The sequence below is a fragment of the Halictus rubicundus genome, unplaced genomic scaffold (genome assembly GCF_050948215.1).
Source record: "Halictus rubicundus isolate RS-2024b unplaced genomic scaffold, iyHalRubi1_principal scaffold0022, whole genome shotgun sequence".
Taxonomy (NCBI): Eukaryota; Metazoa; Arthropoda; class Insecta; order Hymenoptera; family Halictidae; genus Halictus; species Halictus rubicundus.
The window spans coordinates 400,429-427,722 of record NW_027488563.1 but is presented as its reverse complement, the minus strand read 5'-3'; the positions used below and the strand labels follow the sequence as shown (position 1 = coordinate 427,722).

General features: G+C 42.2%; 1 protein-coding gene across 1 annotated transcript; it reads left to right on the top strand.

Moving 5' to 3' along the window:
* Positions 1-21,458: 21,458 nt before the first annotated feature.
* On the top strand, positions 21,459-26,720 carry LOC143363125 (uncharacterized). The gene has a single exon (XM_076803731.1). It carries the CDS (start codon positions 21,459-21,461, stop codon positions 26,718-26,720), a length of 5,262 nt encoding a protein of 1,753 aa, XP_076659846.1.
* Positions 26,721-27,294: the final 574 nt, after the last annotated feature.

Sequence of the window (27,294 nt, the reverse complement as noted above, 5' to 3'; positions counted from 1 at the left end):
GGGGATTGGATGGGATAGAGGATTGGATAGGATAGAGGATAGGATAGGATAGAGGATGGGATCGGATAGAGGATAGGATACGATAGAGGATAGTATAGGTTAGAGGATAGGGTAGGATAGAGAATAGTATAGGATAGATGATATTATAGGATAGAGGATAGGATAGGGTAGTGGATATGATAGCGAATAGGATAGGATAGAGGATAGGATAGGATAGAGGATAGGATCGGATAGAGGATAGGATACGATAGAGGATAGGATAGATGATAGGATAGAGGATTGGATAGGATAGAGCATATTATAGGATAGAGGATAGGATAGGATAGAGGATTGGATAGGATACAGGATAGGATAAGTTAGAGGATAGGAGAGGATTGAGGATAGGATAGGATAGTGGATAGGATAACATAGAACAGACGATAGAGGATCGGATAGAGAATACAATAGGTTAGATGATAGTATAGGATAGAAGATAGGATAGAGGATACGATATTATAGAGGATAGGATAGGATAAAGGATTGGATAGGGGATTGGATAGGATAGAGAATTGGATAGGATAGAGGATAGGATAGGGGATTGGATAGGATAGGATAGAGGATAGGATGGGGGATTGGATATGGTAGAGGATAGGATACGATAGAGGGCAGGGTAGGATTGAGGATAGGATAGGATAGAGGATAGAATAGAGGATAGGATAGAGGATTGGATAGGATAGGGGATATTATAGGATAGAAGATAGGATAGGATAGAGAATAGTATAGGATAGATGATATTATAGGATAGAGGATAGGATAGGATAGAGGATAGGATCGGATAAAGGATAGGATAGGGGATTGGATACGATAGAGGATAGGATAGGATAGACGATAGGATCGGATAGAGGATAGGATAGGGTAGAGGATAGTTTAGGATAGAGGATACGATAGCATAGAGGATAGGATAGGATAGAGGATAGGATAGGATAGAGGATAGGATAGGATAGAGGATAGAATCGGATAGAGGATAGGATAGGGGATTGGATAGGATAGAAGATAGGATAGGATAGAACAGACGATAGAGAATAGGATAGACCAGACGATAGAGGATAGTATATGATAGAGCAGGCGATAGAGGATATGATATGATAGAGGATATAAAAGGATAGCGGGTAGGATAGGATGGAGTATAGGATAGGGGATTGGATAGGATAGAGTATAGGATAGGATACAGGATAGGATAGGATAGAGGATAGGATAGGATAGAGGATAGGATAGGATAGAGGATAGGATAGGAGAGAGGATAGGATAGGATAGAGGATAGGATAGGATAGAGGATAGGGTAGGATAGAGGATAGGATAGGATAGAGGATAGGATAGGATAGAACAGACGATAGAGAATAGGATAGACCAGACGATAGAGGATAGTATATGATAGAGCAGGCGATAGAGGATATGATATGATAGAGGATATAAAAGGATAGCGGTTAGGATAGGATGGAGTATAGGATAGGGGATTGGATAGGATAGAGTATAGGATAGGATACAGGATAGGATAGGATAGAGGATAGGATAGGATAGAGGATAGGATAGGATAGGATAGAGGATAGGATAGGATAGAGGATAGGATAGGATAGAGGATAGGATAGGATAGAGGATAGGATAGGATAGAGGATAGGATAGGATAGAGGATAGGATCGAATAGAGGATAGGATACGATAGAGGATAGCATTGAGGATTGGATAGGGGATTGGATAGGATAGAGGATGGGACACGATAGAGGATATTATAGGATAGAGGATAGGATAGGATAGAGGATAGGATCGGATAAAGGATAGGATAGGGGATTGGATAGGATAGAGAATTGGATAGGATAGAGGATAGGATAGGGGATTGGATAGGATAGGATAGAGGATAGGATGGGGGATTGGATATGGTAGAGGATAGGATACGATAGAGGGCAGGGTAGGATTGAGGATAGGATAGGATAGAGGATAGAATAGAGGATAGGATAGAGGATTGGATAGGATAGGGGATATTATAGGATAGAAGATAGGATAGGATAGAGAATAGTATAGGATAGATGATATTATAGGATAGAGGATAGGATAGGATAGAGGATAGGATCGGATAAAGGATAGGATAGGGGATTGGATACGATAGAGGATAGGATAGGATAGACGATAGGATCGGATAGAGGATAGGATAGGATAGAGGATAGTTTAGGATAGAGGATAGGATAGCATAGAGGATAGGATAGGATAGAGGATAGGATAGGATAGAGGATAGGATAGGATAGAGGATAGGATAGGATAGAGGATAGAATCGGATAGAGGATAGGATAGGGGATTGGATGGGATAGAGGATAGGATAGGATAGAACAGACGATAGAGAATAGGATAGACCAGACGGTAGAGGATAGTATATGATAGAGCAGGCGATAGAGGATATGATATGATAGAGGATATAAAGGGATAGCGGGTAGGATAGGATGGAGTATAGGATAGGGGATTGGATAGGATAGAGTATAGGATAGGATACAGGATAGGATAGGATAGAGGATAGGATAGGATAGAGGATAGGATAGGATAGAGGATAGGATAGGATAGAGGATAGGATAGGATAGAGGATAGGATAGGATAGAGGATAGGATAGGATAGAGGATAGGATAGGATAGAGGATAGGATAGGATAGGATAGAGGATAGGATAGGATAGAGGATAGGATAGGATAGAGGATAGGATAGGATAGAGGATAGGATAGGATAGAGGATCGGATAGGATAGAGGATAGGATAGGATAGAGGATAGGATAGGATAGGATAGAGGATAGGATAGGATAGGATAGAGGATAGGATAGGATAGAGGATAGGATAGGATAGAGGATAGGATAGGATAGAGGATAGGACAGGATAGAGGATAGGATAGGATAGAGGATATAAAAGGATAGCGGGTAGGATAGGATGGAGTATAGGATAGGGGATTGGATAGGATAGAGTATAGGATAGGATACAGGATAGGATAGGATAGAGGATAGGATAGGATAGAGGATACGATAGGATAGAGGATAGGATAGTATAGAGGATAGGACAGGATAGAGGATAGGATAGGATAGAGGATACGATAGGATAGAGGATAGGATAGGAGAGAGGATAGGATAAGTTAGAGGATAGGATAGGATAGAGGATAGGATAGGGGATTGGATAGGATAGAGGATAGGATTGGGGATCGGATAGGATAGAGGATAGGATACGATAGAGGATAGGATAGGATTGAGGATAGGATAGGATAGAGGATAGGATAGGATAGAGGATAGGATAGTGGATTGGATAGGATAGAGCTTAGGATAGGGGATTGGATAGGATAGAGGATAGGATACGATAGAGGATAGGATAGAATAGAGGATAGGATAGGATAGAGAATAGTATAGGATAGATGATATTATAGGATAGAAGATAGGATAGGATAGAGGATAGGATCGGATAAAGGATAGGATAGGGGATTGGATAGGATAGAGGATAGGATAGGATAGAGAGGAAAGGATAGAGGATAGGATAGAGGATAGGATAGGATAGAGGATAGGATAGAGGATAGGATAGAGGATAGGATAGAGGATTGGATAGGATAGAGGATATTACAGGATAGATGATAGGATAGGATACAGGATAGGATAGGATAGAGGATAGGAGAGGATTGAGGATAGGATAGGGTAGAGGATAGGATAGAGAATAGGATAGGATAGAGGATAGGATAGGATAGAGGATAGGATCGAATAGAGGATAGGATACGATAGAGGATAGCATTGAGGATTGGATAGGGGATTGGATAGGATAGAGGATGGGACACGATAGAGGATATTATAGGATAGAGGATAGGATAGGATAGAGAATAGTATAGGATAGATGATATTATAGGATAGAGGATAGGATCGGAAAAAGGATAGGATAGGGGATTGGATAGGATAGAGGATAGGATAGGATAGAGGATAGGATAGGATAGAGGATAGGATAGAGGATAGGATAGGATAGAGGATAGGATAGGAATGAGGATAGGATATGATAGTGGATAAGATAGGATAGCGGATAAGGTAGGGGATCGGATAGGATAGAGAATTGGATAGGATAGAGGATAGGATCGGGGATTGGATAGGATAGGATAGAGGATAGGATGGGGGATTGGATATGGTAGAGGATAGGATACGATAGAGGGCAGGGTAGGATTGAGGATAGGATAGGATAGAGGATAGGATAGGATAGAACAGACGATAGAGAACAGGATAGACCAGACGATAGAGGATAGTATATGATAGAGCAGGCGATAGAGGATATGGTATGATAGAGGATATAAAAGGATAGCGGGTAGGATAGGATGGAGTATAGGATAGGGGATTGGATAGGATAGAGTATAGGATAGGATACAGGATAGGATAGGATAGAGGATAGGATAGGATAGGATAGAGGATAGGATAGGATAGAGGATAGGATACGATAGAGGATAGGATAGGATAGAGGATAGGATGGGATAGGATAGAGGATAGGATAGGATAGAGGATATGATAGGATAGAGGATAGGATAGGATAGAGGATAGGATAGGATAGAGGATAGGATAGGATAGAGGATAGGATAGGATAGAGGATAGGATAGGATAGAGGATAGGATAGGATAGAGGATAGGATAGGATAGAGGATAGGATAGGATAGAGGATAGGATAGGGTAAAGGATAGGATGGGGGATTGGATAGGGTACAGGATAGGAAACGATAGAGGATAGGGTAGGATTGAGGATAGGATAGGATAGAGGTTAGGATAGGGGATTGGATGGGATAGAGGATAAGATAGGATAGAGGATAAGGTAGGGGATCCGATAGGATAGAGAATAGGATAGGACAGAGGATAGGATAGGGGATTGGATAGGGTAGAGGATAGGATAGGATTGAGTATATGATAGGAAAGAGGATAGGATAGGGTAGGATAAGGAATAGGATAGGATAGATGATATCATAGGATATGGGATAGGATAGGATAGAGGACACGATGATATAGAGGATAGGATAGGATAAAGTATAGGATAGGATAGAGGATAGGATAGGAGAGAGGATATGATAAGTTAGAGGATATAATAGGATAGAGGATAGGATAGGGGATTGGATAGGATAGAGGATAGGATAGGGGATTGGATAGGATAGAGGATAGGATAGGGGATTGGATAGGATAGAGGATAGGATAGGGGATTGGATAGGATAGAGGATAGGATAGGATAGAGGATAGCATAAGTGAGAGGATAGAATAGGATATAGAATAGGATAGGATAGATGATATTATAGGAATGAGGATAGGATATGATAGAGGTTACGATATTATAGAGGATGGGACAGGATAAAGTATAGGATAGGATAGAGGATAGGATAGGAGAGAGGATAGGATAAGTTAGAGGATAGGATAGGATAGAGGATAGGATAGGGGATTGGGTAGGATAGAGGAATGGATAGGATAGAGGATAGAATAGGATAGATGATAATATAGGAAGGAGGTTAGGATATTATAGAGGATACGATAGAGGATAGGATAGGATGGAGGATAGGATAGCATAGAGGATACGATATTATAGAGGATAGGAGAGGATGAGGATAGGATAGGATAGTGGATAGGATATAATAGAACAGACGATAGAGGATCGGATAGAGAATAGGATAGGTTAGATGATAGTATAGGATAGAGGATAGGATAGAGGATATGATATTATAGAGAATACGATACCATAGAGGATTGGATAGGGGATTGGATAGGATATAGGATAGGAGACGATAGAGGATAGGATAGAGGATATTATAGGATAGAGGATAGGATAGGATAGAGAATAGTATAGGATACATGATATTATAGGATAGAGGATAGGATAGGATAGAGGATAGGATCGGATAAAGGATAGGATAGGGGATTGGATAGGATAGAGGATAGGATAGGATAGACGATAGGATCGGATAGAGGATAGGATAGGATAGAGGATAGGGTAGGATAGAGGATAGGATAGGATAGAGGATAGGATAGGATAGAGGATAGGATAGGATATAGGATAGGATAGGATAGAGGATAGGATAGGATAGAGGATAGAATCGGATAGAGGATAGGATAGGGGATTGGATAGGACAGAGAATAGGATACAATAGAACAGACGATAGAGAATAGGATAGACCAGACGATAGAGGATAGTATATGATAGAGCAGACGATAGAGGATATGATATGATAGAGGATATAAAAGGATAGCGGGTAGGATAGGATGGAGTATAGGATAGGGGATTGGATAGGATAGAGTATAGGATAGGATAGAGGATAGAATAGAGGATAGGATAGAGGATTGGATAGGATAGGGGATATTATAGAATAGAAGATAGGATAGGATAGAGGATAGGATAGGGGATTGGATAGGATAGAGGATCGGATAGGATAGAGAATAGGATATGATAGAGGATAGGATAGGATAGAGGATAGGATAGGGGATTGGATAGGATAGAGGATAGGATAGGATAGAGTATAGGATAGGGTAGATGATAGGATAGGGGATTGGATAGGATAGAGGATAGGATAGGATAGAGTCTAGCATATGTGAGAGGATAGAATAGGATATAGAATAGGATAGGTTAGATGATATTATAGGAAAGAGGATAGGATATTATAGAGGATAGGATAGCAGATAGGATAAGATAGAGGATAGGATAGTGGATTGGATAGGATAGAGGATAGGATAGGATAGAGAATAGTATAGGATAGATGATATTGTAGGATAGAGGATATTATAGGATAGAGGATAGGATAGGATAGAGGATAGGATCGGATAGAGGATAGGATAGGGGATTGGGTAGGATAGAGAATAGTATAGGATAGAGGATAGAACAGGATAGAGGGCAGGATAGGGGATTGGATAGGATAGAAGACATGATACGATAAAAGATAGGATGGGATAGAGGATAGGAGAAGATTGAGGATAGGATAGGATAGTGGATAGGATAGGATAGAACAGACGATAGAGGATAGGATAGAGAATAGGATAGATGATACTATAGGATAGAGGATTGGATAGGATAGACGATAGGATCGGATAGAGGATAGGATAGGGGATTGGATAGGATAGAGGATAGGATAGGATAGAGTATAGGATAGGGTAGATGATAGGATAGGGGATTGGATAGGATTGAGGATAGGATAGGATAGAGTATAGGATAGGGTAGATGATAGGATAGGGGATTGGATAGGATAGAGGATAGGATAGGATAGAGTCTAGCATATGTGAGAGGATAGAATAGGATATAGAATAGGATAGGTTAGATGATATTATAGGATAGAGGATACGATATTATAGAGGATAGGATAGGATAAAGGATTGGATAGGGGATTGGATAGGATAGAAGATAGGGGACGATAGAGGATAGTATAGGATAGAGGATAAGATAGGATAGAGAATAGTATAGGATAGATGATATTATAGGATAGAGGATAGGATCGGATAGAGGATAGGATACGATAGAGGATAGGTTAGAGGATAGGATAGGATAGAGGACAGGATAGGGTAGAGTATAGGATACAGAATAGGATAGGATAGAGGATAGGATAGGATAGAGGATAGGATCGGATAGAGGATAGGATAGGATAGAGGATAGTATAGGATAGAGGATAGGATAGGATAGAGAATAGTATAGGATAGAGGATAGGATAGGATAGAGAATAGTATAGGATAGATGATATTGTAGGATAGAGGATATTATAGGATAGAGGATAGGATAGGATAGAGGATAGGATCGGATAGAGGATAGGATAGGGGATTGGGTAGGATAGAGAATAGTATAGGATAGAGGATAGAACAGGATAGAGGATAGGATAGGGGATTGGATAGGATAGAGGACATGATACGATAAAAGATAGGATGGGATAGAGGATAGGAGAAGATTGAGGATAGGATAGGATAGTGGATAGGATAGGATAGAACAGACGATAGAGGATAGGATAGAGAATAGGATAGAGGATTGGATAGGATAGACGATAGGATCGGATAGAGGATAGGATAGGGGATTGGATAGGATAGAGGATAGGATAGGATAGAGGATAGGATAGGGTAGAGGATAGGATAGAGAATAGGATAGGATAGAGGATAGGATAGGATAGAGGATAGGATAGGATAGAGGATAGGATCGGATAGAGGATAGGATAGGATAGAGGATAGTATAGGATAGAGGGTAGGATAGGATAGAGAATAGTATAGGATAGAGGATAGGATAGGATTGAGGATAGGATAGGATAGTGTATAGGATAGGATAGAACAGACGATAGAGGATAGGATAGAGAATAGGATATATTATAGTATAGGATAGAGGATTGGATAGGATGGAGGATAGGATTGGATAGAGGATACGATAGGGGATTGGGTAGTATAGAGGATAGGATAGGATAAAGGATAGGATAGGATAGAGGATAGTATAGGATAGAGGGTAGGATAGGATAGAGAATAGTATAGAATAGAGTATTGGATAGGATAGAGGATAGGACAGGATTGAGGATAGGATAGGATAGTGGATAGGATAGAGGATAGGATAGGATAGAGGATAGGATAGGGGATTGGATAGGATAGGATAGAGGACAGGATAGGGTAGAGGATAGGATAGAGAATAGGATACGATAGTGGAAAGTATAGGATAGAGGATAGGATAGGATAGTGGATAGGATCTGATAGAGTATAGGATAAGTCTTTGGATAGTATAGAGGATAGGATAGGATAGAGGATATTATAGGATAGAGGATCGGATAGGATAGAGGGTACGATATTATAGAGGATAGGATAGGATAGAGGATAGGATCCGATAGAGGATAGGATAAGGGGATTGGATAGGATAGAGGATAGGATAGAGGATAGGATAGGATAGAGGATAGGATCGGATAGAGGATAGGATAGGGGATTGGGTAGTATAGAGGAAAGGATAGGGTAGAGGATAGGATAGAGAATAGTGTAGGATAGAGGATAGGATAGGATAGAGGATACGATCGGATAGAGGATAGGATACGATAGAGGATAGGATAGAGGATAGGATAGAGGATTGGATAGGATAGGGGATATGATAGGATAGAAGATAGGATAGGATAGAGGATAGGAGAGGATTGAGGATAGGAGAGGATATTGGATAGGATCGGATAGAGGATAGGATACGATAGAGGATAGTATAGGATAGAGGATAGGATAGGATAGAGAATAGTATAGGATAGATGATATTGTAGGATAGAGGATATTATAGGATAGAGGATAGGATAGGATAGAGGATAGGATCGGATAGAGGATAGGATAGGGGATTGGGTAGGATAGAGAATAGTATAGGATAGAGGATAGAACAGGATAGAGGGCAGGATAGGGGATTGGATAGGATAGAAGACATGATACGATAAAAGATAGGATTGGATAGAGGATAGGAGAAGATTGAGGATAGGATAGGATAGTGGATAGGATAGGATAGAACAGACGATAGAGGATAGGATAGATAATAGGATAGATGATAGTATAGGATAGAAGATTGGATAGGATAGAGGATAGGATCGGATAGAGGATAGGATAGGGGATTGGGTAGTATAGAGGATAGGATAGGATAAAGGATAGGATAATGGATTGGGTAGGATAGAGAATAGTATAGGATAGATGATATTGTAGGATAGAGGATATTATAGGATAGAGGATAGGATAGGATAGAGGATAGGATCGGATAGAGGATAGGATAATGGATTGGGTAGGATAGAGGATAGGATCGGATAGAGGATAGGATAATGAATTGGGTAGGATAGAGAATAGTATAGGATAGAGGATAGAACAGGATAGAGGATAGGATAGGGGATTGTATAGGATAGAGGACATGATACGATAAAAGATAGGATGGGATAGAGGATAGGAGAAGAGTGAGGATAGGATAGGATAGTGGATAGGATAGGATAGAACAGACGATAGAGGATAGGATAGAGAATAGGATAGATGATAGTATAGGATAGAGGATTGGATAGGATAGACGATAGGATCGGATAGAGGATAGGATAGGGGATTGGATAGGATAGAGGATAGGATAGGATAGAGGATTGGATAGGGTAGAGGATAGGATAGGATAGAGGATAGGATAGAGGATAGGATAGGATAGATGATAGGATCGGTTAGAGTATAGGATCGGATAGAGGATAGGATAGGGGATTGGGTAGTATAGAGGAGAGGATAGGGTAGAGGATAGGATAGAGAATAGTGTAGGATAGAGGATAGGATAGGATAGAGGATACGATCGGATAGAGGATAGGATACGATAGAGGATAGGATAGAGGATAGGATAGAGGATTGGATAGGATAGAGGATATGATAGGATAGAAGATAGGATAGGATAGAGGATAGGAGAGGATTGAGGATAGGAGAGGATATTGGATAGGATCGGATAGAGGATAGGATACGAGAGAGGATAGTATAGGATAGAGGATAGGATAGGATAGAGAATAGTATAGGATAGATGATATTGTAGGATAGAGGATATTATAGGATAGAGGATAGGATAGGATAGAGGATAGGATCGGATAGAGGATAGGATAGGGGATTGGGTAGGATAGAGAATAGTATAGGATAGAGGATAGAACAGGATAGAGGGTAGGATAAGGGATTGGATAGGATAGAAGACATGATACGATAAAAGATAGGATTGGATAGAGGATAGGAGAAGATTGAGGATAGGATAGGATAGAGAATAGTATAGGATAGGGGTTAGGATAGGATAGAGGATAGGATAGGGTTGAGGATAGGATAGGATAGGATAGAGGATAGGATAGGGGATTGGATAGGATAGAGGACATGATACGATAAAAGATAGGATTGGATAGAGGATAGGAGAAGATTGAGGATAGGATAGGATAGTGGATAGGATAGGATAGAACAGACGATAGAGGATAGGATAGATAATAGGATAGATGATAGTATAGGATAGAAGATTGGATAGGATAGAGGATAGGATCGGATAGAGGATAGGATAGGGGATTGGGTAGTATAGAGGATAGGATAGGATAAAGGATAGGATAGGGTAGAGGATAGGATAGGATAGAGGATAGGATCGGATAGAGGATAGGATAGGGGATAGGATAGGATAGAGGATAGGATAGGGTAGAGGATAGGATAGAGAATAGGATAGGATAGAGGATAGGATAGGATAGAGAATAGTATAGGATAGATGATATTATAGAATAGAGGATAGGATAGGATAGAGGATAGGATCGGATAGAGTATAGGATAAGGCTTTGGATAGTATAGAGGATAGGATAGGATTGAGTATAGGATAAGGCTTTGGATAGTATAGAGGATAGGATAGGATAGAGGATATTATAGGATAGAGGATTGGATAGGATAGAGGGTACGATATTATAGAGGATAGGATAGGATAGAGGATAGGATCCGATAGAGGATAGGATAAGGGGATTGGATAGGATAGAGGATAGGATAGAGGATAGGATAGGATAAAGGATAGGATCGGATAGAGGATAGGATAGGGGATTGGATGGGATAGAGGATAGGATACGATAGAGGATAGTATAGGTTAGAGGATAGGGTAGGATAGAGAGTAGTATAGGATAGATGATATTATAGGATAGAGGATAGGATAGGGTAGTGGATATGATAGCGAATAGGATAGGATAGAGGATAGGATAGGATTGAGGATAGGATAGGATAGAGGATAGGATCGGATAGAGGATAGGATACGATAGAGGATAGTATAGGTTAGAGGATAGGGTAGGATAGAGAATAGTATAGGATAGATGATATTATAGGATAGAGGATAGGATAGGGTAGTGGATATGATAGCGAATAGGATAGGATAGAGGATAGGATAGGATAGAGGATAGGATCGGATAGAGGATAGGATACGATAGAGGATGGGGTAGATGATAGGATAGAGGATTGGATAGGATAGAGCATATTATAGGATAGAGGATAGGATAGGATAGAGGATTGGATAGGATACAGGATAGGATAGGATAGAGGATAGTATAGGATAGAGGGTAGGATAGGATAGAGAATAGGATAGGATAGAGGATAGGATAGGATAGAGGATAGGATCGGATAGAGGATAGGATAGGATAGAGGATAGGATAGGATAGTGGATAGGATAGGGGTTTGGATAAGATAGAGGATAGGATATAATAGGATAGATGATAGTATAGGATAGAGGATAGGATAGGATTGAGGATAGGATAGGATAGTGTATAGGATAAGATAGAACAGACGATAGAGGATAGGATAGAGAATAGGATATATGATAGTATAGGATAGAGGAATGGATAGGATGGAGGATAGGATTGGATAGAGGATAGGATAGGGGATTGGATAGGATAGAGGATAGGATAGGATAGAGGACAGGATAGGGTAGAGGATAGGATAGAGAATAGGATACGATAGAGGAAAGTATAGAATAGAGGATAGGATAGGATAGAGAAAAGTATAGGATAGAGGATAGGATAGGATAGAGGATACGATATTATATAGGATAGGATAGGATAGAGGATAGGATCGGATAGAGGATCAGATAGGGGATTGGATAGGATAGACAATAGGATAGGGTAGAGGATAGGATAGGGGATTGGATGGGATAGAGTATAGGATACGATAGAGGATAGTATAGGTTAGAGGATAGGGTAGGATAGAGAATAGTATAGGATAGATGATATTATAGGACAGAGGATAGGATAGGGTAGTGGATATGATAGCGAATAGGATAGGATAGAGGATAGGATAGGATGGAGGATAGGATCGGATAGAGGATAGGATACGATAGAGGATAGGATAGATGATAGGATAGAGGATTGGATAGGATAGAGCATATTATAGGATAGAGGATAGGATAGGATAGGATAGAGGATTGGATAGGATACAGGATAGGATAGGATAGAGGATAGGAGAGGATTGAGGATAGGATAGGATAGTGGATAGGATAAGATCGAACAGACGATAGAGGATCGGATAGAGAATACAATAGGTTAGATGATAGTATAGGATAGAAGATAGGATAGAGGATACGATATTATAGAGGATAGGATAGGATAAAGGATTGGATAGGATAGACGATAGGATCGGATACAGGATAGGATAGGATAGAGGATAGGAGAGGGTTGAGGATAGGATAGGATAGTGGATAGGATAAGATAGAACAGGACGATAGAGGATCGGATAGAGAATACAATAGGTTAGATGATAGTATAGGATAGAAGATAGGATAGAGGATACGATATTATAGAGGATAGGATAGGATAAAGGATTGGATAGGATAGACGATAGGATCGGATAGAGGATAGGATAGGTGATTGGATAGGATAGAGGATAGGATAGGATAGAGGATAGGATAGGGTAGAGGATAGGATAGAGAATAGGATAGGATAGAGGATAGGATAGGATAGACGATAGGATCGGATAGAGGATAGGATAGGATAGAGGATAGTATAGGATAGAGGGTAGGATAGGATAGAGAATAGTATAGGATAGAGTATTGGATAGGATAGAGGATAGGACAGGATTGAGGATAGGATAGGATAGAGGATAGGATAGGGTAGAGGATAGGATAGAGAATAGGATAGGATAGAGGATAGGATAGGATAGAGGATAGGATCGGTTAGAGGATAGGATAGGATAGAGGATAGTATAGGATATAGGGTAGGATAGGATAGAGAATAGTATAGGATAGAGTATTGGATAGGATAGAGGATAGGACAGGGTAGAGGATAGGATAGAGAATAGTATAGGATAGAGGATAGGATAGGATAGAGAATAGTATAGGATAGAGGATAGGATAGGATAGAGAATAGTATAGGATAGATGATATTATAGGATAGAAGATAGGATAGGATAGAGGATAGGACCGGATAGAGGATAGGATAGGTGATTGGACAGGATAGAGGATAGGAGACGATAGAGGATGGTATAGGATAGAGGATAAGATAGGATTGAGAATAGTATAGGATAGATGATATTATAGGATAAAGGATAGGATAGGATAGAGGATAGGAACGGATAGGGGATTGGATAGGATAGAGGATAGGATAGGATAGGGGATAGGATAGGGTAGAGGATAGGATAGAGAATAGTATAGGATAGTGGATAGGATAGGATAGAGAATAGGATAGGGTAGAGGATAGGAACGGATAGAGGATAGGATAGGGGATTGGATAGGATAGAGGATAGGATATGATAGGGGATAGGGTAGGGTAGTGGATAGTATAGAGAATAGTATAGGATAGTGGTTAGGATAGGATAGAGGATTGGATAGGGGATTGGATAGGATAGACGATAGGAAACCATAGAGGATAGTATAGGATAGAGGATATTATAGGATAGAGGATAGGATAGGATAGAGGATAGTAACGGATAGAGGATAGGATAGAGAATAGGATACGATAGAGGAAAGTATAGGATAGAGGATAGGATAGGATAGAGAAAAGTATAGGATAGAGGATAGGATCGGATAGAGGATAGTATAGGGGATTGGATGGGATAGAGGATAGGATAGGATAGAGGATAGGATAGGATAGAGGATAGGATCGGATAGAGGATAGGATACGATAGAGGATAGTATAGGTTAGAGGATAGGGTAGGATAGAGAATAGTATAGGATAGATGATATTATAGGACAGAGGATAGGATAGGGTAGTGGATATGATAGCGAATAGGATAGGATAGAGGATAGGATAGGATGGAGGATAGGATCGGATAGAGGATAGGATACGATAGAGGATAGGATAGATGATAGGATAGAGGATTGGATAGGATAGAGCATATTATAGGATAGAGGATAGGATAGGATAGAGGATTGGATAGGATACAGGATAGGATAGGATAGAGGATAGGAGAGGATTGAGGATAGGATAGGATAGTGGATAGGATAAGATAGAACAGACGATAGAGGATCGGATAGAGAATACAATAGGTTAGATGATAGTATAGGATAGAAGATAGGATAGAGGATACGATATTATAGAGGATAGGATAGGATAAAGGATTGGATAGGATAGACGATAGGATCGGATAGAGGATAGGATAGGTGATTGGATAGGATAGAGGATAGGATAGGATAGAGGATAGGATAGGGTAGAGGATAGGATAGAGAATAGGATAGGATAGAGGATAGGATAGGATAGAGGATAGGATCGGTTAGAGGATAGGATAGGATAGAGGATAGTATAGGATATAGGGTAGGATAGGATAGAGAATAGTATAGGATAGAGTATTGGATAGGATAGAGGATAGGACAGGGTAGAGGATAGGATAGAGAATAGTATAGGATAGAGGATAGGATAGGATAGAGAATAGTATAGGATAGAGGAGAGGATAGGATAGAGAATAGTATAGGATAGATGATATTATAGGATAGAAGATAGGATAGGATAGAGGATAGGAACGGATAGAGGATAGGATAGGTGATTGGACAGGATAGAGGATAGGAGACGATAGAGGATGGTATAGGATAGAGGATAAGATAGGATTGAGAATAGTATAGGATAGATGATATTATAGGGTAAATGATAGGGTAGGATAGAGGATAGGAACGGATAGAGGATAGGATAGGGGATTGGATAGGATAGAGGATAGGATAGGATAGGGGATAGGTTAGGGTAGAGGATAGGATAGAGAATAGTATACGATAGATGATATTATAGGATAGAGGATAGGATAGGGTAGAGGATAGGATAGAGAATAGGATAGGATAGAGGATAGGATAGGATAGAGGATAGGATAGGATAGAGGATAGGATCGTATAGAGGAGAGGATAGGTGATTGGATAGGATAGAGGAAAGGATAGGGTAGATGATAGGATAGGATACAGGATAGGATCGGATAGAGGATAGGATAGGGGATTGGATAGTATAGAGGATACGATAGGATAGAGGATAGGATAGGATAGATGATCGGATAGGATAGAGGATAGGATAGAGGATTGGATAGGATAGAGGATATTATAGGATAGAGGATAGGATAGGATAGAGAATAGTATAGGATAGATGATATTATAGGATAGAGGATAGGATAGGGTAGAGGATAGGATAGGATAGAGGATAGGATAGGATAGAGGATAGGATAGAGAATAGGATAGGATAGAGGATAGTATCGGATAGGAGAATAGTATAGGGTAGATGATATTATAGGCTAGAGGATAGGATGGGATAGAGGATAGGATAGGGTAGAGTATAGGATAAAAATAGGATAGGACAGGATAGAGAATAGTATACGATAGATGATATTATAGGATAGAGGATAGGATAGGGTAGAGCATAGGATAGAGAATAGGATAGGATAGAGGATAGGATAGGATAGAGGATAGGATAGGATAGAGTATAGGATACAGAATAGAGGATAGGATACGATAGAGGATAGTATTGGATAGAGGATAGGATAGGATAGAGGATAGTATAGGATAGAGGATAGGATAGGATAGAGAATAGTATAGGATAGATGATATTATAGGATAGAGAATAGGATAGGATAGAGGATAGGATCGGATAGATAATAGGATAGGTGATTGGATGGGATAGAGGACAGGAGAAGATAGAGGATGGTATAGGATAGAGGATAACATAGGATAGAGAATAGTATAGGATAGATGATATTATAGGATAGAGGATAGGATAGGATAGAGGATAGGATAGATGATTGGATAGGATAGAGGATAGGAGACGATATTGGATGGTATAGGATAGATGATAAGATAGGATAGAAAATAGTATAGGATAGATGATATTATAGGATGGAGGATAGGATAGGATAGAGGATAGGAACGGATAGAGGATAGGATAGGGGATTGGATAGGATAGAGGATAGGATAGGATAGGGGATGGGATAGGGTAGAGGATAGTATAGAGAATAGTATAGGATAGTGGTTAGGATAGGATAGAGGATAGGATAGTGTAGAGGATAGGATAGAGAATAGGATAGGATAGATAATAGGATAGGATAGATAATAGGATAGGATAGATAATAGGATAGGATAGAGGATAGGATAGGGGGTTGGATAGGATAGAGGATAGGATAGGATAGGGGATAGGATAGGGTAGAGGATAGTATAGAGAATAGTATAGGATAGTGGTTAGGATAGGATAGAGGATAGGATAGGGTAGAGGATTGGATAGGGGATTGGATAAGATAGACGATAGGAGACGATAGAGGATAGTATAGGATAGAGGATAAGATAGAATAGAGAATAGTACAGGATAGAGGATATTATAGGATAGAGGATAGGATAGGATAGAGGATTGGATAGGATAGAGGATAGGATATGATAGGGGATAGGGTAGGGTAGTGGATAGTATAGAGAATAGTATAGGATAGTGGTTAGGATAGGATAGAGGATTGGATAGGGGATTGGATAGGATAGACGATAGGAAACCATAGAGGATAGTATAGGATAGAGGATATTATAGGATAGAGGATAGGATAGGATAGAGGATAGTAACGGATAGAGGATAGGATAGAGAATAGGATACGATAGAGGAAAGTATAGGATAGAGGATAGGATAGGATAGAGAAAAGTATAGGATAGAGGATAGGATCGGATAGAGGATAGTATAGGGGATTGGATGGGATAGAGGATAGGATAGGATAGAGGATAGGATAGGATAGAGGATAGGATCGGATAGAGGATAGGATACGATAGAGGATAGTATAGGTTAGAGGATAGGGTAGGATAGAGAATAGTATAGGATAGATGATATTATAGGACAGAGGATAGGATAGGGTAGTGGATATGATAGCGAATAGGATAGGATAGAGGATAGGATAGGATGGAGGATAGGATCGGATAGAGGATAGGATACGATAGAGGATAGGATAGATGATAGGATAGAGGATTGGATAGGATAGAGCATATTATAGGATAGAGGATAGGATAGGATAGAGGATTGGATAGGATACAGGATAGGATAGGATAGAGGATAGGAGAGGATTGAGGATAGGATAGGATAGTGGATAGGATAAGATAGAACAGACGATAGAGGATCGGATAGAGAATACAATAGGTTAGATGATAGTATAGGATAGAAGATAGGATAGAGGATACGATATTATAGAGGATAGGATAGGATAAAGGATTGGATAGGATAGACGATAGGATCGGATAGAGGATAGGATAGGTGATTGGATAGGATAGAGGATAGGATAGGATAGAGGATAGGATAGGGTAGAGGATAGGATAGAGAATAGGATAGGATAGAGGATAGGATAGGATAGAGGATAGGATCGGTTAGAGGATAGGATAGGATAGAGGATAGTATAGGATATAGGGTAGGATAGGATAGAGAATAGTATAGGATAGAGTATTGGATAGGATAGAGGATAGGATAGGATAGAGAATAGTATAGGATAGAGGAGAGGATAGGATAGAGAATAGTATAGGATAGATGATATTATAGGATAGAAGATAGGATAGGATAGAGGATAGGAACGGATAGAGGATAGGATAGGTGATTGGACAGGATAGAGGATAGGAGACGATAGAGGATGGTATAGGATAGAGGATAAGATAGGATTGAGAATAGTATAGGATAGATGATATTATAGGGTAAATGATAGGGTAGGATAGAGGATAGGAACGGATAGAGGATAGGATAGGGGATTGGATAGGATAGAGGATAGGATAGGATAGGGGATAGGTTAGGGTAGAGGATAGGATAGAGAATAGTATACGATAGATGATATTATAGGATAGAGGATAGGATAGGGTAGAGGATAGGATAGAGAATAGGATAGGATAGAGGATAGGATAGGATAGAGGATAGGATAGGATAGAGGATAGGATCGTATAGAGGAGAGGATAGGTGATTGGATAGGATAGAGGAAAGGATAGGGTAGATGATAGGATAGGATACAGGATAGGATCGGATAGAGGATAGGATAGGGGATTGGATAGTATAGAGGATACGATAGGATAGAGGATAGGATAGGATAGATGATCGGATAGGATAGAGGATAGGATAGAGGATTGGATAGGATAGAGGATATTATAGGATAGAGGATAGGATAGGATAGAGAATAGTATAGGATAGATGATATTATAGGATAGAGGATAGGATAGGGTAGAGGATAGGATAGGATAGAGGATAGGATAGGATAGAGGATAGGATAGAGAATAGGATAGGATAGAGGATAGTATCGGATAGGAGAATAGTATAGGGTAGATGATATTATAGGCTAGAGGATAGGATGGGATAGAGGATAGGATAGGGTAGAGTATAGGATAAAAATAGGATAGGACAGGATAGAGAATAGTATACGATAGATGATATTATAGGATAGAGGATAGGATAGGGTAGAGCATAGGATAGAGAATAGGATAGGATAGAGGATAGGATAGGATAGAGGATAGGATAGGATAGAGTATAGGATACAGAATAGAGGATAGGATACGATAGAGGATAGTATTGGATAGAGGATAGGATAGGATAGAGGATAGTATAGGATAGAGGATAGGATAGGATAGAGAATAGTATAGGATAGATGATATTATAGGATAGAGAATAGGATAGGATAGAGGATAGGATCGGATAGATAATAGGATAGGTGATTGGATGGGATAGAGGACAGGAGAAGATAGAGGATGGTATAGGATAGAGGATAACATAGGATAAAGAATAGTATAGGATAGATGATATTATAGGATAGAGGATAGGATAGGATAGAGGATAGGATAGATGATTGGATAGGATAGAGGATAGGAGACGATATTGGATGGTATAGGATAGATGATAAGATAGGATAGAAAATAGTATAGGATAGATGATATTATAGGATGGAGGATAGGATAGGATAGAGGATAGGAACGGATAGAGGATAGGATAGGGGATTGGATAGGATAGAGGATAGGATAGGATAGGGGATGGGATAGGGTAGAGGATAGTATAGAGAATAGTATAGGATAGTGGTTAGGATAGGATAGAGGATAGGATAGTGTAGAGGATAGGATAGAGAATAGGATAGGATAGATAATAGGATAGGATAGATAATAGGATAGGATAGATAATAGGATAGGATAGAGGATAGGATAGGGGGTTGGATAGGATAGAGGATAGGATAGGATAGGGGATAGGATAGGGTAGAGGATAGTATAGAGAATAGTATAGGATAGTGGTTAGGATAGGATAGAGGATAGGATAGGGTAGAGGATTGGATAGGGGATTGGATAAGATAGACGATAGGAGACGATAGAGGATAGTATAGGATAGAGGATAAGATAGAATAGAGAATAGTACAGGATAGAGGATATTATAGGATAGAGGATAGGATAGGATAGAGGATAGGAACGGATGGAGGATAGGATAGGGGATTGGATAGGATAGAGGATAGGATAGGATAGAGGATAGGATAGGGTAGAGTATAGGATACAGAATAGGATAGGATAGAGTATAGGATACAGAATACAGGATAGGATACGATAGAGGATAGTATAGGGTAGAGGATAGGATAGGACAGAGGATAGTATAGGATAGAGGATAGGATAAGATAGAGAATAGTATAGGATAGATCACATTATAGGATAGAGGATAGGATAGGATAGATGATAGGATCGGATAGAGGATAGGATAGGTGATTGGATGGGATAGAGGATAGGAGAAGATAGAGGATGGTATAGGATAGAGGATAACATAGGATAGAGAATTGTATAGGATAGATGATATTATAGGATAGAGGATAGGATAGGATAGAGGATAGGATAGGTGATTGGATAGGATAGAGGATAGGAGACGATATTGGATGGTATAGGATAGAGGATAAGATAGGATAGAAAATAGTATAGGATAGATGATATTATAGGATAGAGGATAGGATAGGATAGAGGATAGGAACGGATAGAGGATAGGATAGGTGTTTAGGATTCAACGATTCCCGCGAATTATGATGTTGTGAATATCGTTACGCGATACGACCTCGCGGGAGCGCTACACAACACAGCGACGAAAAGTGCGAGTCGACCGCTAAACTAGATCGATTTCGTCTATTGTCATCGCGAGACGACACTTTCTTCACTTGTATCACGAGACATTGTACGAACCACACGCGCTTATCGCTTACAGTCGCCTATCCGTGCCAATCACGGTGTGTCTTCCGCGCCCCTCTGGATTCGACGTTATTAATATATATATATTATCGTTTCCGGAGTGTGCCGTGATTTTCAATACTTTTTTTGTTCAATAAAGTCAATTCTTTTCGGTTGTGCGTCCAAACCATAAGTGTCGTTTTCTTTGGTGTTCGTCGAGTCACTGTATATCTTCGTCAAGATAATTCCGGCTATCCTCGTGACAATCCTTGTCGCAACATATTGGTCCTTCGAGCCGGATTGCAGTGAAATTGACGAACCACACTATCGAGGCAGCCAAAAGAATTCGTTCAACGTTCGAAAACAGTTGGGTATTCCAATTTAAATTGAAGGTCGGAACAATACCGTAGCTAACGGCCATCACAATGGGTGACCTCAAGACACTGCTTCGACAACAAATCGACAACTTTCGTGTCGTTGAGCGTGCCCTCGACAATTTCAAAAAGATCGGAAAAAGGAATCTAACTGCCGCTACTGTTCGCAATCGAATGGCACGATTGAACGATTCTTTTGCCGAATGCAAACTTCTGCATAAGGAACTCGCCGCTGTGGCCACGGAGGACGAGCAGTCCAGCCTCGATTATTTCATCCAGGATCGTTTCTTGGAGTTACACGAGATTTACCTGAATACATCAGACTTCATGGCGGACGCGCTATCTACCTGGGACCCGAAGGATCCCGACCATCCCGTCGCAGAAACTGCCGCCGAAGCAACGGAGCTACCATCAAGTGCAGATGGGAATCGCCTGCCCACCCTCAATCTTCCGCAATTTTCGGGAGCCGTCAGTGAGTGGGAAAGCTTTCGAGATCGCTTCCAAGCTATGGTCATCAAACGCCGAGGTCTGTCCAATGTATCACGTTTCCAATATTTATTGTCGTGCGTAACGGGAGAAGCGAGTGATCTCGTCACAAATATCGCGATTACCGATGCCGGATTCACCAGCGCATGGAGTATTCTTGTCGAGACTTATGAAAATTCGCGTCTACTTGTTACCGCACATCTAAATATTTTGTATGACCTTCCACAAGTTCGGTCAGAGTCGGCCGATCAACTTCGAAGCCTTCGCAACAAAGCCAATCTAACGATCAATGCGTTAAAAAACCTCGGCCGTCCTGTTGACACGTGGGATGATTTGCTTGTTTTCTTTGTCACGAAAAAATTAGATTCTAAGTCGCGGAAGGCTTGGGAGTTGCATCTCGGTAATACTACGCAGTGTCCGACATTTAGTGAACTCGATACGTTCCTGAACTCCCGAGTGCGCGCATTGCGAATTATCGCGCAGTCTACTTCGGTAGCGGCATCGCGACCACCTGAGTCGTCCGGAGCAAAATCGAGTCGTGTTCGTGCCACGTCGTTACACGGCGCCGCTGTTGCAAAAGGCGTGTGTGCATTATGCAAAGCAAATCATACTCTCGGTCAATGCTCTTCCTTCAAAGGCAAATCTGCAGCACAACGGTTCGATTTTGTGAAAGAAAGTAACCGATGTGTTAATTGTTTAAGTCCACATCATCCAACGAGAAAGTGTACCAGTTCATATAACTGTACCGTTTGTAACAAGCGACATCATTCCTTGTTACACTTCGACGACGCGTCTACGTCATCGCCGAATATCGAAAACAACGTCACCGCCCTCGTCGCGTCGTGCTCCGTTCCTCGCATTACCGCGTCGCAACAAATATTGCTCGCGACGGCATGGATCGAACTGCGATCCTCATCGGGCCGTTCCGAGAAAATTCGCGCCCTGCTGGATCAAGGTTCAGTCGTTTCAATAATCTCCGAAAACTTGTCTCAACGGTTACGACTTCCACGTTCTCGCGTTGCAGTGAGTATCACCGGAATCGGGAACAATGCGGTGGCGTGTCACTCGACAACAACATTTACCGTCGCATCCTGCAAGACCGATGCGGTCTACTCCCTCACCGCCTACGTCTTAAGATCCTTGTCCAATTACATCCCTGCTCGCGCGACTACCGACTATCGGCTCTCGCACATTCGAGATCTAACATTGGCGGACGAGAACCCCTTCAGCTCTGACCCAATAGAACTAATTATTGGTGCCGATCACTATGGGTTACTTCTGTTGGATGGGTTACGAAAAGGGAAAGTAAACGAGCCTACGGCTCAAAATACAACCTTAGGCTGGATCCTCTCCGGTCCGGTTCCCTCATTAACATCCAGCGCTCCCGCCGCCCTCGCGAACTTCCACTGTAACGTTTCGGCGAATTTAGACACTGAACTTCGACGATTTTGGGAAGTCGAGGAGTTGCCGATTGTTACGCGTCTCTCCCCCGCCGAACTAAAATGCGAGGATCATTTTCAACGCACGCATTCTCGAACTTCGAACGGACAGTATGTCGTTCGTTTGCCATTTATCGAAGGGCCTCCCATTAATATCGGGTCTTCACTTTCCGCGGCAACGACAATGTTCAAAAGGCAGGAGAATCGTTTGGAACGAAACTCAGAGCACTCCGCGGAATATTCGAACTTCTTAGCCGAATATGAGGCACTCGGACATATGGTCGATATCACTGAATCGTTACCGATCCTGACGAATCAAGCCGTGTATATTCCACATCACGCGGTCATTCGTGAGCACAGCGCTACCACCCGGCTTCGCGTGGTATTTAACGCATCTGCGAAAACCGGAAATGGAACCTCGTTAAATGATCACCTATTGATCGGGCCCAAATTACAAACGGATTTAGCCGCTGTCATTCTACGATGGCGCCGGTATCGCTATGTTTTCACTGCCGACATGGCCAAAATGTACAGGCAAATACTCGTCGATCCCAGAGACGCTGATTATCAACGGATTCTGTGGCGATCCTCTCCCGCAGCTCCGCTTCAACATTTCCGACTCTTGACCGTCACGTACGGTACTTCTCCCGCACCCTTTCTCGCGTTGCGTGTATTACAACAACTCGCGAGGGACGAAGGGTCGAAATATCCTCTCGCGCTACCAGTTCTTCGCGATCAAATTTACGTGGATGACTGCGTGTTCGGCGCGGACGATCCGCACTTAGCGAGACAAACTCGCGAACAAGTCGCCGCGTTGTTAAAAGAAGGATGTTTTACATTGCGGAAATGGGCAAGTAATGACCCTGCATTAATTGCGGATATTGATCCCACGGATCACGGTCTCGCTGTCAATAAGCCGCTGTCACCCGACGACAATTTGACGGTCCTCGGAATAATTTGGAATCTTGAAACAGATTCTTTTCGTTTCGAGGTTACAATTACTCCTGTTATTCCGAATACCAAACGGGAAATCCTCTCAACTATCGCGAAAATTTATGACCCACTTGGATGGGTCACTCCTGTCGTCATCGTGGCCAAAATTCTAATGCAACGCTTATGGTTGCAAAAGTGCGGTTGGGATGACGCAATTCCTAGCGAGCTCCGCGAAACATGGACAACGTATTGTACCCAGCTTCCTCTTCTCCGTTCTATGAGTCTACCACGGTGGACCGGATGTGGAGCTCACAATCGCCAATATGAGTTGCATGGTTTCGCAGACGCTTCTCAAAACGCCTATGCGGCTGTGGTATACTCTCGCGTTACCACGGAAAATGGCAATATTGTCGTTTCTCTGCTCGCGGCCAAATCTAAGGTAGCTCCGCTCAAGTCCCTATCCATTCCGCGACTTGAGCTATGCGGAGTTTTGTTGCTGTGTCGTTTAATGACATTCATACGCACATCGCTTGGGGAAAGTCAATGCGATGTGCATTGCTGGACCGATTCCACGATCACCCTTGCTTGGATAAATCAACCTGCATCTCGCTGGAAAACTTTCGTCGCAAACCGCGTCGCAGACATTCAGCAACTCTTGCCGCAATGTCAATGGCACCACGTACGGTCCGAGGAAAACCCTGCCGACTGCGCTTCGCGTGGAATGACTGTCCCGCAATTTTTGAACCACTCATTATGGTGGACTGGCCCGATGTGGCTCCACTCACCCAAGACCTCGTGGCCTTGTGCCGTGCCTCGTTTCGATGCCACGACGTTGTTAGAGGAACGAGCGCCGGCCACCCTCCACGTTGCCACTGCTCCCGATCAATGGGATTTAGCATCGCGATTTTCCAGCTGGCCCAAGTTACTCCGCGTGACAGCGTATCTGTTACGTTTTGCCTCAAAACTTCGATCACCTCTTCCGCTCTCGCGATCATTGGCCTTAGCAAAGGACGGGCACTCGGCAACGTTTTCCGAGACGAGCGCTCTGCTCCCGGACGAAATTCGGAAAGCGCGAACGTTCTGGCTGAAGTACATTCAACGAGCGGTACATCCAATCGAAGTACGGAGTCTACAACAACGGCTGCCGGTCCCGCAACGAAGCCCATTAATATCATTAAACCCGTATCTCGACGCGGACGGTCTAATTCGCGTGGGCGGGCGGTTGGAAAATGCGGCATTGCCAGAAAATACCAAACACCCTATTCTCCTCGCCTCGCATCCCTTAGTCCTGCTCCTAATTAAGCATCTGCATTTAAAATTGTTACATGCCGGTCCTCAATTAACGCTTGCAAAATTGAGACAAGACTTTTGGCTTCTACGGGCACGTCCTATCGTGCGCCAAGTTATACATCAATGCGTTCGATGCGCGCGAGAACGTGCGACAGTCCCATCCGAAGTAATGGGAAATCTTCCGTCGGTACGCGTGACTCGTGCCGAACGAGCGTTTCTGCATTGCGGCGTGGATTATGCGGGCCCTATACCGGTCCGAACAACCGCCGGACGCGGACACAAGGCGACGAAAGCATATATTGCGTTATTCGTCTGCATGACAACTCGTGCCGTGCACATCGAATTAGTGGGGTCGTACACCACCGCTGCGTTTTTGGCGTGTTACGATAGGTTCAGCTCGCGTCGCGGTTTGCCGGTCGCCATGTATAGCGATAACAGAACGACCTTTCAGGGCGCCGATAAGGAAGTGACCGCGGCTTTCCGAACCGCGACACGAGACCCAAAGTTGCGGAACATACTCGCGACGGATCAAGTTGCATGGCATTTCATTCCCCCTTCCGCACCGCATTTCGGCGGACTATGGGAAGCCGGTATTCGCAGTTTAAAGCATCATTTGAAACGAGTAATCGGCGCGACCACTCTCACCTTTGAAGAACTGACCACGGTGTTATGTCAAATCGAAGCCTGTATGAATTCCCGGCCGATCGCCCCGTCGTCGGACAATATCGACGACTATACCGCGCTCACGCCAGGGCACTTTCTTATCGGCTCCGCGATTACTACAGTGCCACCCCCCACGTTGTTGGACGTGCGGGACTCGCGATTGACTAGGTGGCAGCTATTAAAAAAATTGTACGAAAGTATCTGGAAGGCGTGGTCCACTGATTACCTCCACTCGTTACAACAACGCACAAAATGGCGCACCGCGAGTCACCTCGCGAAGGTGGGTCGAATTGTTCTTCTTCGAAACGCCCTCGCACCCCCATGCAAGTGGGAACTCGCGCGGATAATTAAATGTCATCCCGGAGCGGACGGTGTTACTCGCGTCGTTACCGTTAAGACCTCACAGTCTGAATACAAACGTCCGATCGTGAAACTCTGTTTCCTTCCCGTTGATATCAATGAGGAGCTCTCTGGCGAAGCAAAAAGGGTGCCCGAGTCGTAGCCACGGGAAGTACCGACAATGAGAGAGCTCTCTTCGCTCAGCTACAGTATTTAAACTCATCAGGGTTATCACGGCGGGCGGTGGTATACGTAAACCCGTTAAGCTTGTCCAATATTGTATCTAATATCTGTATCGAATAATTCATCTAATCTGTATATCATAGTGTATCACTCGTGTTCTTCTTTGGTATCGGATGCGAACATCCGAGGCGGGCGGTATGTTTAGGATTCAACGATTCCCGCGAATTATGATGTTGTGAATATCGTTACGCGATACGACCTCGCGGGAGCGCTACACAACACAGCGACGAAAAGTGCGAGTCGACCGCTAAACTAGATCGATTTCGTCTATTGTCATCGCGAGACGACACTTTCTTCACTTGTATCACGAGACATTGTACGAACCACACGCGCTTATCGCTTACAGTCGCCTATCCGTGCCAATCACGGTGTGTCTTCCGGGCCCCTCTGGATTCGACGTTATTAATATATATATTCCGGAGTGTGCCGTGATTTTCAATACTTTTTTTGTTCAATAAAGTCAATTCTTTTCGGTTGTGCGTCCAAACCATAAG

Coding starts and splice junctions, on each gene's coding strand:
- LOC143363125 (XM_076803731.1), top strand. CDS start 21,459: ATGGGTGACCTCAAGACACTGCTTCGACAACAAATCGACAACTTTCGT.